The sequence below is a fragment of the Artibeus jamaicensis genome, unplaced genomic scaffold (genome assembly GCF_021234435.1).
Source record: "Artibeus jamaicensis isolate MK-2021 breed Jamaican fruit bat unplaced genomic scaffold, CSHL_Jam_final scaffold_804, whole genome shotgun sequence".
NCBI lineage: Eukaryota > Metazoa > Chordata > Mammalia > Chiroptera > Phyllostomidae > Artibeus > Artibeus jamaicensis.
In genome coordinates, this window is record NW_026522055.1 from 2934570 (window position 1) to 2950026 (window position 15457).

Sequence of the window (15457 nt, forward strand, 5' to 3'; positions counted from 1 at the left end):
ACCAGGAAAGGATAACTTTCATTAGCCATTTTCAAGATGTGACTTTCCTGACCATCTGGCATTTCCCAGCACCCCAAGAGGTGGCTCTTGGTCTTTTCTGCGGAAGTGATGTGGGAAAACCTCTGATCACAGCTATGGATTCTCAGACCCATATTACCCAGAACACCCTGAGAGGAATGCAGCCACGCCCACACAATGAAGCGTCAGAAAAGAGATTTCCGTTGGGACGTTCCCGATAGGGGTGGAACTTCCGGAGTCTTTCTGCAGCGGGCATTTTGCTTCGGCCGTAATCCGTTCAAGTTTGTGTTTTAAAGCTCCAGACCGCTGAGTGCTGGTAGAGATGCCGGGGCGGGGAAGGCGCCAGAGTCGCGGTCCACACAGCACACACGGCAGCAAGAAGCTGGACGACGCTCCCCATGTGACTTGCGCCAGGGCCGGGTCAGGGGCGGTCGACCCGGGAGCGTCCTCTGGTACCTCTGTTACCGCCCAGCCTCTCCCACGGAGTCCTTTGGCGGCCGTGCGGAGACCCCCCGCCGAGGTGAGTGCAAGTCCTCTCACACCTCCCCCCCTTCAACGCCTCACCACAGCGAACCGTACATCCAGGTGTACGAATGTTCTGCAGCCCAGGACCTGCGTTGAGGACGTTGAGGAAGGCTCATTGGAGAGAGTGTTGTGGTTTCTTAGGACACAACAAGTACAGTGCAGAGTGGACGGAGTTTTTCGAATCTATATTTCCCGAGAACATCATGTTCTCGGTGGTGACTGTTGAAGGAAATCATGAGGCAAGCACGGAGGACTTAAGCGCCTCATTTGGGGCTTTGAGAGGCTGTGAGACCTGTTAGAAAACGGGTTGTGCTGGATCCTGCTGGAACCTTCCAAGCATTCTGTGGATGCCATATGCCTAGCTTTGGGGTGAGTCACAGGTGAGTCCACCTGTGCTATGGTGCATAAAGGTGGAGGAGCTGAGAGAGTGAACATGGAGTTTTAAGACGTGAAAGAGAAAAACATTCCACAACGGTGTGCAAAAGTAGGGAAGTGGAAGTGCGAGCTGATGGTCCTGAGCCCTGGTGTGAGGGAATAACGGTGATGTACTTTGGAGGCATGATCTGGGAGACTCAGTGGAATATTTGGCAGAAAGGATGGGACCCTACAATCATGGGCCAACACTTAGATGGCATTGATCTGCCATCCCCTGTGTCCCCCAAGCAAGCTGCTGCTGCTGAATGTGTGAACAATAATGAATGGGATTGTGATGAGAGAGCAGCCAGCCCTGGCATTAGAGCTTGGTGTCCACACTGCACTGGGGAGCCCTGGAGGAAATTGATCGTGGGGAGGATGTGTAAATAGTATGATTGTGGTTCTCAGGCTTCGCTGGGTTCACTTGTCTCAATTCTGACAGGCTGGTGTGACCTTTGCGGACATTGCCCTGTACTTCTCCAGGGAAGAGTGGTGCCTCCTTGATGAAGATCAAAGACGCCTGTACCTGGATGTGATGCTGGAGAACTTTGAACTAATAATCTCATTGGGTAATACCTTCACTCTGCCAGTGATATGGACTAGGTTTTGCATTTCCTTATGCCACCTGTTCTCTTGCGGGTGATCTCTCCTCTTATGTGGACTGTAAGCACTGCTTGATTTTCCAGTTTTCTGAGTAGTTACTTTCCTTATTAGGGTTGGTTTGTTTGCACTGCTCTTTTCTCCACCTGCAATACCAGTGCGTGATCTACTGAACTCATAGGGAAGGATTTACAGTTTGAGTTGCAGGGAGCCAAATACATTCCACCTTGATTAATGAGAAAAAGCATTTTTGTATTCTTGTTCGTCATTTGTGTATATGTTTTTGGACAATTGTCCCTACATTTTTGGCTAATAAATCTTTTGAATCTCTTGTGTATTTTATATATTGATTTCTTTTTCACCTGTTGGTACATGGCTTCTTTTTGCTTCATAGATACTGCTTTTTAAAATATATATAATTTTAGTGTTTTTGGTAACCGTGTGTTCTGCAAGTCCAGATGCCATTTTTTCAGCTGGCTCAGATGCAGATTATTATTAGTGTTTAGTGTCCAACTTTTTAAAAGATTTTATTTATTTAATTTTAGAGAGAGGGGAAGAGAAGGAGAAAGAGAGTACGCGAAACATCAGTGTGTGTTTACCTCTTGCATGTCCCCCACTAGGGACCTGGCCTGCACCCAGGCATGTGCCCTGACTGGGAATTGAACCAGCGACCCTTCGGTTCTCAGGCCCACGCTCAATCCACTGAGCTACACCAGCCAGAGGTGTTAAATTATTTTTAACTGATGATACAGAGGTGTTGCTTTTTTAATAGCCTGCCGTATATTATTGACATAGTTTATTATTCACTGGGAAATCCATAAATTCATGTTGGTTTTTTTTTTTTAACTGAACCCACAGTATCTCCAAGCCATATTTTTATATAGTTTGCAAGATTTTCTTCCATTCTGAGATTGTTGGGTTTTTTTTTCTTATTTTTCATTTTTTTGTAGATGTTAATTGATTTCTATTTTTAGGTAGAAGTGAAGGGAGGGAAAAAGAGAGGGAGAAACAGCTGAGTGATAGAGAAACATTGATCCTTTGCATCTGTCTCCCAACCCAGCCAGTAACTGAACCCACAACCCAGTCATGTGATCTGTCCAGTAATCCAGCAGGCCACCTTTAGTTTTGCAGAGTGACACCAATCAAATGAGCCACAGTCCTCAGGGCTGCGGTTTCATTCCATTTTGTTGGTTGTTCTTGTTTTGTGAAGAAGCTTTTTCATTTGTTGAGTTCTGCAGTTTTTTTATTTGCTTTCCTGCCCAGTGATTGTTCTCAATTCAGAAAATTATTTGAAAAAGAAATACACCACCCTGACTGGTGTGGGTCAGTGGGTTGAGCATTGTCCTGCAAACTGAAAGGCTGCAGGTTGGATTCCCAGTCAGGGAACATGCCTGGGTTGCTGGCCATGTCCCCAGACTGCGGTGTGGTAAAGGCAACAGAGTGATGCTTGGGTGGCATATTGATGATTCCACCATCTCTTTCTTCCTCTCTTTCTCCTTCTCTTCTCCTTTCACAAAAAGTATAAATAAAATCTTTAAAATAAATAATTGTATAGATTTTAAAAAAAGCAAATCTCTTAAACTTCTTTTCTAGGTTGTCTTGAGGAAGTTAAGTTTATGGGCTGACATTTAATTTTTTCATGCAATTTGAGATGATTTTTTTAACAGTGGTTTTCAGTTTTGTTGTTTTACATGTGAATGTCAATGTTCCCAACACCATTTATTAAGCAAACTTTTAAAAAATATTTTTTATTTAATTTCTTAAAAGATTTTAGACAGAGGGGCAGGGTGGGAGAAAGAGCGGCAGAGAAACATCAATGTGTTGTTGCCCCTTGTGTGCCCCCCACTGGGGAACCAGTGTGCAACCCAGGCATGTGCCCTGGCAGGGAATTGAACTAGTGATCCTTTGTTTTGCAGGCTGGTTCTCAATCCACTGAGCCACACCAGCCAGAGTGGAAACTCTCTTTTCTTTCTTATGCATCTCGTGTTTTTATCAAAGATTAAACACTTTGATGTGACTCTTTATTCTGTGTTGTCTGTTCTATTAGTCTGTTTGTACATTCATTTTATTTTTGACTTTTAAAAAGACTATTTATTTATTTGTTTATTTATAGACAGAGGGGAAGGTGGGGGAAGAAACAGAGAGAAACATCAGTGTGCCAGAGATACCTCAATGGGTTGCCTCTCACATGCTCCCAACTGAGGACCTGGCTTACAACCAGGGCATGTGCCCTGACTGCCTGTCATACCAGAGACCTTTCTGCTCACAGGCGAGCACTTAGTCCACTGAACCACACCAGTTAGTGCTGCATTCATTTTACTGACACACTGTTTACATGCTTTGGTTTTGTAATAGATTGAATCAGGATGTGTGACACCATCAAGTTTGTTCTTTTTCAAGATTCCTTTTGCTGTTTGAAATCTTTTGATGTTCCCTGCATTTCAAGATTATTTTTTATGTGTAAAATACCATTTGAGTTATCATCAAAATTGTATTTAATTTGTAGACTGATTTGATTTGGGTAGTATAGATATTTTAATGATACTAACTTTTAAAATTTTAGAGCACTGGCTTTCTTTACACTCATTTGTCATCACTTTTATCGAACTCTTATGGTGTTCAGTGTCAAATACTTCATGTTTATTGTTTGAATTTATTCCTGTGAATCTTACTTGTTTTTGATGCTATTGTAACTTTGACTACCATCTTCATTTCTTTATTTACTTTTTAATCCTGATGTAAGGATATATATATATTGATTTTAGAGAGAAAGGGGTGGGAGGCAGGAGAGAATGATAATGAACCATGGATGTGAGAGAAAAATTTCTTGCTTGTCTCTTACATATGCCCCAACTGGGGACCAACTAGCAACTTAACTTTTGTACCCTGACCTGGAATCAAACCCACAACTCTTTAAATGATTGGGACAATGATCCAATGAACTGAGCCACCTGGCTATGGTTCTTTATTTCTTTATAAGGTAATTTATTATTAGTGTGTACAAATGGAATTGATATTTGTATGTTGCTTTAGTATCCTGTAAATTTTCTCAAATTATTTATGTGCTACTAAAAAAATTTTTGCTTTTTCATATTAGAGAGAGGAAGGGAGCCTTGGTCTGTGGTTCCACTCATGTATGCATTCAAGGGGTAGAGCACAGTGTTCCCTGGAGGACATTGAATCCATGATCTTGGCACATGGAGTCCATGCTCTCAGCTACCTGAACAGGACTCTGAAGTTGTTTATTAATTTCAGAAGTTTGTAGTTGGAATTTGACAGTTTTTTTACACAGGATAATTAATGGCATCTGCCAACATCTTTTATAAAGCATTGTTCCTCAGGGTCATGTGTAATGTCTATTTGTACTGTTTGCTCTAAACTGTAGTCCATTTTCAGTAATTCCTTATTTCTGTTGGATGGGATGATCTACTTAGTGTTGAAGAGTTAATATTGAAGTTACCTGCTGATGTTGGATTTCTTTTTCTGCCTTCAGATCTGATATCATTTGCTTAACATATTTGTTTCTTGTATTGTTTAGTGCATGATATTTAAAATTGTTATCCTGGAATTGACTTATTTTTCATTCTGTCATGACCTTAGTCCCTTGTGAGTTTTTGAGGAAGCTTTTTGGCCCGATAGAAATTTAACTACAGCTGCCATATTCTGGTTTCATTTGCATGCGGTTTTTGTATCTCTTTATTTTCAGCCTGATTATGTCCATAAAGGTGTACGGTCTTTTGTAGGCAACATATATAGTATCTCATTTTTAAAAAATATCTTCAGTCACACGATGTATTTTTTTAAATAGATTTTATTTATTTATTTTTAGAGAGAGAGGAAGGGAGGGAGAAAGACAATAGAGAAAAACATCTGCGTGTGACAGAACCATCAATTGGTTGTCTCTTGCTTATCTCCTATAGTAGACCTGGGCCACAACCCAGGCATGTGCCTTTAATGGGATCCAGCTAATAACTTGGCCATTTGTGGGAGAATGCCCAACCTGCTGGATCATACCACTCAGGGCCATTCTTTTGTTTGGGAATTTGTTTAAGGAGCACCTATTGCCATTTCTTCTTTGGTTTCATCCTATTGCAGTTTCTTTGTGTGTCTTCCTGTCTTGTGGTCTTCCTTCATGATTTGATGACTTTGTATTATTTGATTCTTTTCTCTTTTGTGTAATTATTGCATACATTTTACCTGGTGATTTGCAAAAGACTTACATGAAACAACTTATGCTCTTTACAATTTATTTTATCCTGATAACACCTTCCTTGCATACAAAAATTCTACCTTTTGCATCTCCACCACATATCCCTTTATAGGTGTTTGATGTCACAATTGACATTTTTTATATTTTGTATCTGATGAGGTATAGAATGTTATCGTCATTGTTTTTACTAGATTTAATTTTAAACGTTTATGATAGTTACATAGTACACCTTCCACCAATCCAGTGCTACAGTATAGTAAATTTTATTTCATTTTCACCCTTACTAGTGAGAATTATACTTCCCTGTGTATTCGAGTTTTTATTCAGTATTCTTTAATTTTACCTTTTTAAAATGTATGTATGTATGTATGTATGTATGTATGTATTTATTTATTTTTTAGAGTGAGGGGAAGGGACGGAGAAAGAGAGGGAGAGAAACATCAATGTGTGGTTGCCTCTCTCAAGCTCCCTACTGGGTACCTGGCCTACAACTAAGGCATGTGCCCTAACTGGGAATCAAACTAGCAACCGTTTGGTTTATAGGCCCATGCTCAATCTTCTGAGCTACACCAGTAAGGGCCTTTCATTTTATCTTATAGAACATTTTTTGGCATTTCTAATAAGTCAGGTTAAGTGGCATTGACTTTCCATAGCTTTTGTTTCTGGGAAGGTATTTTTTTCAAAGACCAGGTTCCTGGATCTTAGAGTTTTAATTTATTTTCTTCTAGTCTGCAATTTTTTGAGTATATTTTATTGATTATGCTATTACATTGTTCCATTTTTCTCCCTTTTAACCCATCCATGTGGTACGCCTATTCCTTGTAGCATTCCCTCCTTAGTTCATGTGCATGGATCATACTTCTCAGTGTTTAGCTTCTCCATTTCCTGTACTATTCTTAATGTTCCCCTGTCTGTTTAGTACCTACCAATTATGGTTCTTTTTCCCTGTACCTTTTAAGGCATTAATACCCATTTGTTTGGTATCAATTACTGAAAAATTATTATGTTCTTTTGGTAATGTCCTTTTTATTCTGTATTTATGTTTATGCATTTGATGAAGTAGTAACTTCTTTCAATTTTATGGACCCATTCTGGCCAGAGAAATATATCATCTACATGTGGGTTTAAGAGTTGGCTGAGTTGGTGTTGTGTTTCAGTCTTGAGACAATTTCCAGACCTAGTCTCCTTGATGCTACGTGAGCTGATGATGTTAGAATAACAATAAATGTACCAGTCCACAGTTGCTTTGGCAGCATTTCTTTTCAGTGACAGTCGAGGGTTTTGGAGTCTCTGGTGGCAAATACTGCTGGGACATATGGGACATACTATTTTTGTGGTCTTCTTACACAAGGTTATTAACAAGGGATTTGTTCTGGCATCATGCTGAGAAACTCTGTAGGGTCCCCTGATATGTAAACTGTGGGGAGTTCATAGATGTTGCAGGGACTTATTTAGTTCTTAGAAACAGAAATATCCAGTGTTTTTCACTGAACAGTTCACTAAGTTCAACCTTAGAGCAATTAGTGGTTGAAAAAGGTAACACTGACCCTTGTTTTTGATCCTAGCCATCTTCAAATGTGTTTACTAACCCATCGTTTCTAGTCATCCTGTTTATGCTGTTCTGTGTTTTTCCAAATTGGCTTTGCTGCTTGTCTTTATTTTTTTGTTTGTTTATGAATTGATATCAGAGAGGTAAGAGAAAGGCAGAGAGAGAGAGAATCTTCCATTTGTTGCTCCATTCATTTATGCATTCATCCGTTGCTTATTGTATGTGCCTTGACTGGTGATCAAACCTGGAATGCTTCCATATCAGGATGACACATTATCAACAGAGCCACGTTGTGAGGACTGATTGGATTAGTCTTAATTGGATTTTTATTCCACTCTCCTGGGATTGATTCTGTTTGTGGATAGCTGTCTACTTATTCTGGAGGAAGGGAGAATTCTCGTATATCTTATTTGGCCAGCCTCTTGAAGTCACTCACATAGAACTTGTTTCTTTTTTCTGTTTTATCTTTCATGCTTTGATATTCTATCACAGTGCTGGCCATCCACCTCTTCAGTTTTTCTCTCAGAATTTTTATCATCTATATTCCATGTAATGACTCAACTGGGATTTAAGGGGAAGAATCATTTGTGCATTTCAGGAAAAATATGACCTTGCCATCCATGACAGAGTGTACCCAGAGGCAGTCATGCCTTGATGAAGGGCTGTTGGAGAGGGTTTGACCCATGGACTTCATTAAAATCATCATTAGGAACCTATTTTATTTGAAAGTATTTCGTGTCCTGGCTAGTGTAGCTCAGTGGATTGAACATGGGTTGCAAACCAAAGGGTCGACCGTTTGATTCCCAGTCAGGGCACATGCCTGGGTTCCAGGTCAGGTCCCCGGTGGGGGGGCATGAGAAAGGCAACCACACATTGATGTTTCTTTCCCTCTCTTTCTCCCTTTCTTGTCCTGTCTCTAAAAATAAATAAATAAAATCTTTAAAAGTATTTTGTTGCCATTGCCAGTTTGTCACCCCATTCTAACTATTTTTCTTTGTTGTTGACACTTTGTCAACCACTCAGTTCTGTCATCATTTCACTCACATTCCCAGCCCACAGATGGGCTTTTGTACACTTTTCACCTCAACCATTTCTCATACGGTTTTATTTATTTATTTATTTATTTATTTATTTATTTATTTATTTATTTTTTACTGTGCTTTATCTTTGGTCCAAGCTTGCAGACCCTTGTAGTACACACATCACACATATCATTATCTTGACCTTGAACATGATATGCTCTAGTACAATTGATGTTGAGTAGTTTGAACTCATTCAAATTACTCTACACACTCTTACATTACCTGCAGAAAAGGTCCTACAGGAGACCATTTGTGGAAGAAGAGTTAGACCCTGTCTCCCTTCCTTATGGTTCATCCTTTGCTTGCATCTCTTCCGTGGCGAGGTCACCACCACTGATACACTTTTGGGGCCATTTCTTCAGTGTCTGACTCACTTCTATTGAAAATGGTTTCATAGGATCATCCCTAGGTATGACAGATGGCCATGTTGAAGAGATTCTTTCTTTATAAGGTCAACATATACTTCACCAGTGTTTCATTTTGTTCAGGTTGCTATTGTGGAGCAGAGAATGTGGAAGCACTGATTGAACAGACTGTTCCTGTAAGAGTGTCACAGGCAGAGAATCTCAAGGTAGCCTTGTCTTCAGTGAAGAGCCACCCCTTTGAGAGTTGTGGGCCTGTCTTGAGACATATTTTCCACTTGATTGATCATCAGGAAGTACAAAACATCCAGAAACTGTTGAGGTGTAGAGCATGTGCAAAACAATTTCATTACAGTACAGATATTTACCAGCACCAGGAGCACCACCTGAGAGAGAAGCCTTTTGTGAGAGGTGTGGACAGGGTGTCACTTGCCAAGGCTTGCAATTATACTGTGTCTCAGAAGTTTTTTTCCTCTTGGGACTTTGGATTGGACATCCCTATCCAGTCAGAACATCTCCATCAAGAGGCTACTCACACCATGGACAGGCTGGATGAAATCTCAATGACTCGAGTGACTATGCAACGAAAAAATTATTCCACCCTGAATGAGTGCAAAAAAGCTGTTGACTGCAGTCACACATATGTTCAGAGCAAGAGTGTTTCTCATTGGAGACAGTGTTTTGTGTGCCGTGATTGTGGAAAATATTTTGCTAGAATTCCTAGTTTTTGTTATCAGAAAGTTAACAATGGACAAAGGCTGTATCAGTGCAGTGAATGTGGGAAATCTTTCATCAAAAAGGGTGAATTTCATTCTCATCAGAGAGTTCATAATGGAGAAAAGCCTTATGAGTGCAGTGAATGTGGCAAATCTTTTAAAACAAAATCGATCCTTCATCGTCATCAGGCAGTTCACACTGGAGAAAGGCCCTATCAGTGCAGAGTATGTGGGAAATCTTTTAAACGTACCCATAACCTTTATTGTCATCAGAGACTCCATACAGGAGAAAGACCTTATGAGTGCAATGAATGTGAGAAATCTTTCACCAGTAGCACTCACCTCCATTATCATCAGAGAGTTCATACAGGAGAAAGGCCTTATGAATGCAGTAAATGTGGGAAATCTTTCATCAGTAGCACTAACCTCCATTATCATCAGAGAGTTCACACAGGAGAAAGGCCTTATGAATGCAGTAAATGTGGGAAATCTTTCACCAGTAGCACTAACCTCCATTATCATCAGAGAGTTCACACAGGAGAAAGGCCTTATGAGTGCAGTGAATGTGGGAAGTCTTTTTGCAGTAGCACTGGCCTCCGTATTCATCAGAGACTTCACACAGGAGAAAGGCCTTATGAATGCAGTGAATGTGGGAAATCTTTTTGTAGTAGCACTGGTCTCCGTTACCATCAGCGATTCCACACAGGAGAAAGACCTTATGAATGCACTCAATGTGGGAAATGTTTTAAAAGAGTTCATCACCTTCATTGTCATCAGAGTGTTCATACTGGAGAAAGGCCTTATGAGTGCACTGAGTGTGGGAAATCTTTTCGTGGTGTCACTGACCTCCGTTTTCATCAGAGAGTTCACACCGGAGAAAGGCCTTTTAGTTGCAGTCAGTGTGGTAAATCTTTCATCCAAAAGCATCAACTTCATCGTCATCAGAAACTTCACATGGGAAAAGCCTTATAAACGCAGTTAATGTGGGAAATATTTTAGCCAAAATGATTCTATCCTTCCTCCACACATGAGTTGATATGGGAGGAAGGTCTTAGAAGTGTAGGAAATGTACACTTTGTGTGTGTGTGTGTGTGTTAACAATACTGGAGGAAACTTTTTTAAGCATTATGTTTGGGAATCAAACCTTATACAGCCAAACATGAACAGTAGGAAAGTCCCCTATAATTTTTCTTTGTATGGAAGGCCTGTGTGTCCATGTTGTACTTTCTTTATTTATCCAGGTCTCTTTTCAGATTCATGTCACTGCAAATTTCTGTACTGAAGATATTTCACCTTCAGCACCTATAATGTTCCCAGAGATGCATGAGTCATCATCCTAATGTGCTCAGAGAAGGTAACTGTTTTTTGATTTGTGGAAGGAAAAAAAGTTAGGAGTAGCCTAATTTTCAGGGCTTTATTCCTTTCACTCCTACTCATTGGCATAGACCTTGCTCAGTTTGGGCCTACAGAAAATCACCTGAGTTCAGCTGTCAACTTGCAGAAGGACTGCCTTTTTGGCAACATGCATTTTTTGCATACTAGTAATTTTGGGTGTCTACAAGACACAAATACAGGAACTGCCAAGCTAATCACATTTTGGTTTGTAAAGGCCTTTTTCTTAAGTCTAATCTTGGGTGCTCTATTTATTGAATAGGGTAGTTTATAAAACAGTTTTTTGCCTTACAAACAGAGATGTGAACAACTTTCATGTGTGTCTCAAACTTTCTCTGCCTCCTTGGGGACAGTTTGGTACAGAATTTAACTCAGCAGCTTTTTCCAAACTTGCATCCCTGCTTATATCCACCCAGGCAAGACCTTGCTTTCCCTAGTTCTCATGAGAAGCTTCAATGCTGTGAGTTTTGGGAGACACAGAGATCACTCCAAAGAAGCAGTAGCTTTAACAACCTCAGATACATCTTGCAGCAGCATGGATTTTTTTTGTTTGTTTGTTTGTAAAGTATGGCAAGTCTTCTGAAGGGAAGCTTTGGCCAGGTCTTGCAAAGGGCCATGTGCCATGAAGTGTGCAGTTCCATAGGTGATGGTCACTATTAGTAGCCCGCAGAGGTTACGGGAGACTGTGATTACAACAGAAACGCTGGCCTACTAGGTGCTGGAGAGACTGCAGCCATTGAGATGTAGTATGCCTCTTCTTAGTGTGCAACCAGAAACATTTCTGAGAAAAAGACTGCAGGATCAGTGTGTACACAAATCAATGAATCTGCAGAAATATTTTTCTTACATACTGTCATTAAATAGAATCCAAAGTTTTTCTGAGTGTAATGACAGCTCAACTGGTTACAATGTTATCTTTATGCCAATGTTATGATTTCAATGTCTGGTTAGGGCACATACAAGGGCACATATCGTAAGGGGAACAACAAATGTAGATTTGTCTCTCTCTCCTCACCCCCACTCTCCCTTTAGCCCTCATATCCTTCTGTCCCTCCCTCCCCTTCTTCTTGCTTTCTTTCTAAAATAAATAAAATATTTCATGTCAGAACCACTGGTGCCCTTGTAGAAAGAAAAATAAAGTGTATCTGTAGTCGAGGGATGTTGCTATTTTGACCCAGGCAGGAGTCATCTTGGTTTCACTCAGTATTTATTGTTGGCTATATTTGCTGTTACTGAGCCAAAGTCTCACTTAGAGCATATGAGAACATGTTTTGAATATAGAATTGCTAAACCTATTTTTAAAAGTATTTGTCGCGGTTCGATTCCCAGTCAGGGCACATGCCAGGGTTGTAGGCAGGTTCCCTGCAGGCCAGTTCCCTGCAGGGGACGCACGAAAGGCAACCATACATTGATGTTTCTCTCCCTCTCTCCTTCCCTTCCCCTCTAAAGATAAATAAATAAAATCTTTAAAAAAAAAATAAAAATAAAAATAAAAATAAATAAATAAAAGTATTTGGACATACAAATTTTTTAAGTCTTGTACCATTTTTTAAAAGCTTTAATTAGTAAAATTACATTTCAAGGATAATATTTGATTAGTGTTCACTTATATATGATATTAAAACCATCACCATTTTCATAATACTGCCCATTACTGTCATTGGAAATTCATGGAAATTTTAATCTTTCATGCCGTCACAGGTCTATAAGTAAACATTGACTTATATTCCATTGTAATAATAACTGAGAATAACTGTTTCTTTTGCTTTCATTTCCATTGCATATGTGTTTGGAGATTTATTAATGAAATATTAGTAACTCATCTGTTTTAGCTAAGAAATAATCTTTGAAGTTTGCACTATAAATTTATCCATTCAAAATGATAATTTCTAATTTTTTACTTTAAATGTAGTACAGATATTTATATATAATTTTCTAACATGGATATATGTTTCTTTCATTTTACCTTTGTCAATTACATAGGGCACAGTTTGAGTTGTAGAGTAGGCGAATGTTTTAATACAGAGATTCTCAATTTGTGATCCAGTGTGTGAGATTCAGCTCCTTTACATCCTAGCAAATATTTGGTTAGTAAATCATTTTTTATATGACTTTTAAAAAGAATTTGTAGAGCTACCTCACTGTTGTTTGATTGTATTATTCTAAGGATGTATGGTGAGCCTGATCTCAGACGTGTATTTGCTATGTCTGTACCTTTGTTACATGTCTGATCCTATGTTCAACCCACTCTGATAGGAGTTTCTAGTGGTTTTCTATAAAAAAAGGACAGAAACAACAAAGATGCATGTCGGAATTTCATCTGTTTTTTTCTTTATTAAATAAATGTTCTTTTTATTGGAATGATGTTTTAATATTATGTAGTGCTTTTGTACTTTTCACAATGCAATGGAGAATTTTGCTTTCATTTCCAGTGCTAACGTTCATCATTAGTTTAAAAAGTCCAGTCATTTTGTAATGGGGTGCTGAACTGGACCCCATTTAGGGAGGTCCCCTAAAATGGACAAAACGCCCATAGCTATCACTTGGGGGGTGAGACAAGCAGAGCAGGGTCGTTGAGAGCTACCTTGTATATCTGAAAATCTGGGCCAGAGTTTTAATATGTTAAAAGCTGTGCCTGGCCCTAGCTCGTGTAGCTTAGTGGATTAAGCACAGGTCTGCAAACCAGGGGATCGTAGTTCAATTCCCTGTCGGGGCACATGCCTGGGTTGTGGGCCAGTTCCCAGCTGGGAAAGCATGGGAGGTAGCCATACATTGATGTTTCTCTCACTCTCTCCTTCCCTCCCCCCTCTAAAGATGAATGAATAAAAATCTTAAAACAAAACACTGTGCCTGCTCAGAGCCAGGGAGATGGGCCCGACTCTAACCTGTGATTTGATGTAGCTGGAGGGGTTTCCTGTGCCTGTGGGAGTGGCTTGGAGATGGCTCCTGTGTCATGGGTCCACATTTGCCCAGACTAACAATGGCAGTAAACAAAGGTAGAAAAGAGACTTCTGGCCAAGATGGAGGCATAGGTAGACATACTGTGCCTCGTAGCACAAGCAAAAGAAGGACAACAACAATTTAGAAACAAAAAACAACCAGTACTGACAGGAAATTGAACTGTATGGAAGTTCCATAACCAAGCAGTTAAAGTAGACACATTCATCCTGACCTACCAGACTGGGGTTGCACGCAACAAAGTGGTGGCTGGCAGATCCTGGGGGCCCAGGGCGACAGCAGATGGACCCAGCCAGGCGGCAGATTGTGGAGCAGGGTGTGGCGCACAAGGCAGCTGGTGGACAGGGTGGTCACACATTCATGTACAGATAAACCAGGCAAAACAGGAATGAACAGACCATTCAACCCAGGGTCGCAGCTCGGGAGATAATGCCTCAAAACAATGATTGAAAACACCTGTGGGGGTTGTGCTGGGAGAATCTACCAGCCTCACCAGAAAGTTTATTGGATAGACCCACAGGGTCCCAGAATGTACACAAATCCACCCACCTGGGAATCAGCACCAGAAGGGCCCAATTTGCTTGGGGGAAGCAGGGGAAGTGACTGAAATCCGGCAGAGAGCAGAGCAAGCACCATTGTTCCTGGATTCCTGTCCCACATACAGCATCACAGCCCAGCGACTGGGTTGCCCTGCCCTGGTGAACACCTAAGGCTCCACTCCTACATAACAGGTGCGTCAAGACAAAACAAAAACAAAAGCAAACAAACAAAAAACTGGCCCAAATGAAAGAACAGATCAAAACTTCGGAAAAAAAATACAACTAAGCGATCAAGAGATAGCCAACCTATCAGATGCACAGTTCAAAACACTGTCATCAGGATGCTCACAGAATTGGTTGAATTTGGTTGGAAATTAGATGAAAAAATGAAGGCTACGCTAAGTGAAATAAAGGAAATTGTATAGGGAACCAATAGGAATGGAAAAGAAACTGGGACTCAAATCAATGGAGTGGACCAGAAGGAAGAAAGAAACCAGCCAAACAGAAAAGAATGAAGAAATAATAATTCAAAAAAATGAGGAGAGGCTTAGGAACCTCCAGGACATCTTTAAACATTCAAACATCCAAATTATAGGGGTATCAGAAGGAGAAGAGGAAGAGCAACAAGCGGAAAAGTTATTTGAACAAATAATAAAGAACTTCCCCAGTCTGGCAAAGGAAATAGACTTCCAGGAAGTCCAGGAAGTCCAGGAAGCTTAGTCCCAAAGAAGTTGGACCCAAGAAGGAACACACCAAGGCACATCATAATTATGTTACCCAAGATTAAAATGAAAGAGAATCCTAGAAGGCGCAAGAGATAAGGAGGCAGTTACCTACAAAGGAGTTCCCATCAGACTGTCAGCTGATTTCTCAAAAGAGACTTTACAGGTAAGAAGGGGCTTGAAAGAAGTATTCAAAGTCATGAAAGGCAATAACCTACATCCAAGATTACTCTATCCAGCAAAACTTTCATTTAGAATGGAAGAACAGATAAAGTGCTTGCTTCTCAGATAAGGTCAAGTTAAAGGAGTTCATCATCATCAGACCCTTATTATGTTGAAATGTTAAATGGCCTAATCTAAGAAAAAGAAG

General features: G+C 40.2%; 1 protein-coding gene across 1 annotated transcript; it reads left to right on the forward strand.

The window, feature by feature from the left end:
• The first annotated feature begins 38 nt into the window (after positions 1-38).
• On the forward strand, positions 39-13182 carry LOC119038447 (zinc finger protein 211-like). Its single transcript, XM_037130941.2, has 3 exons — positions 39-538; positions 1400-1526; positions 8887-13182. Exons 1-3 carry the CDS (start codon positions 341-343, stop codon positions 10446-10448), a joined length of 1887 nt encoding a protein of 628 aa, XP_036986836.2. The 5' UTR covers positions 39-340; the 3' UTR covers positions 10449-13182.
• The last annotated feature ends 2275 nt before the right edge of the window (positions 13183-15457 follow it).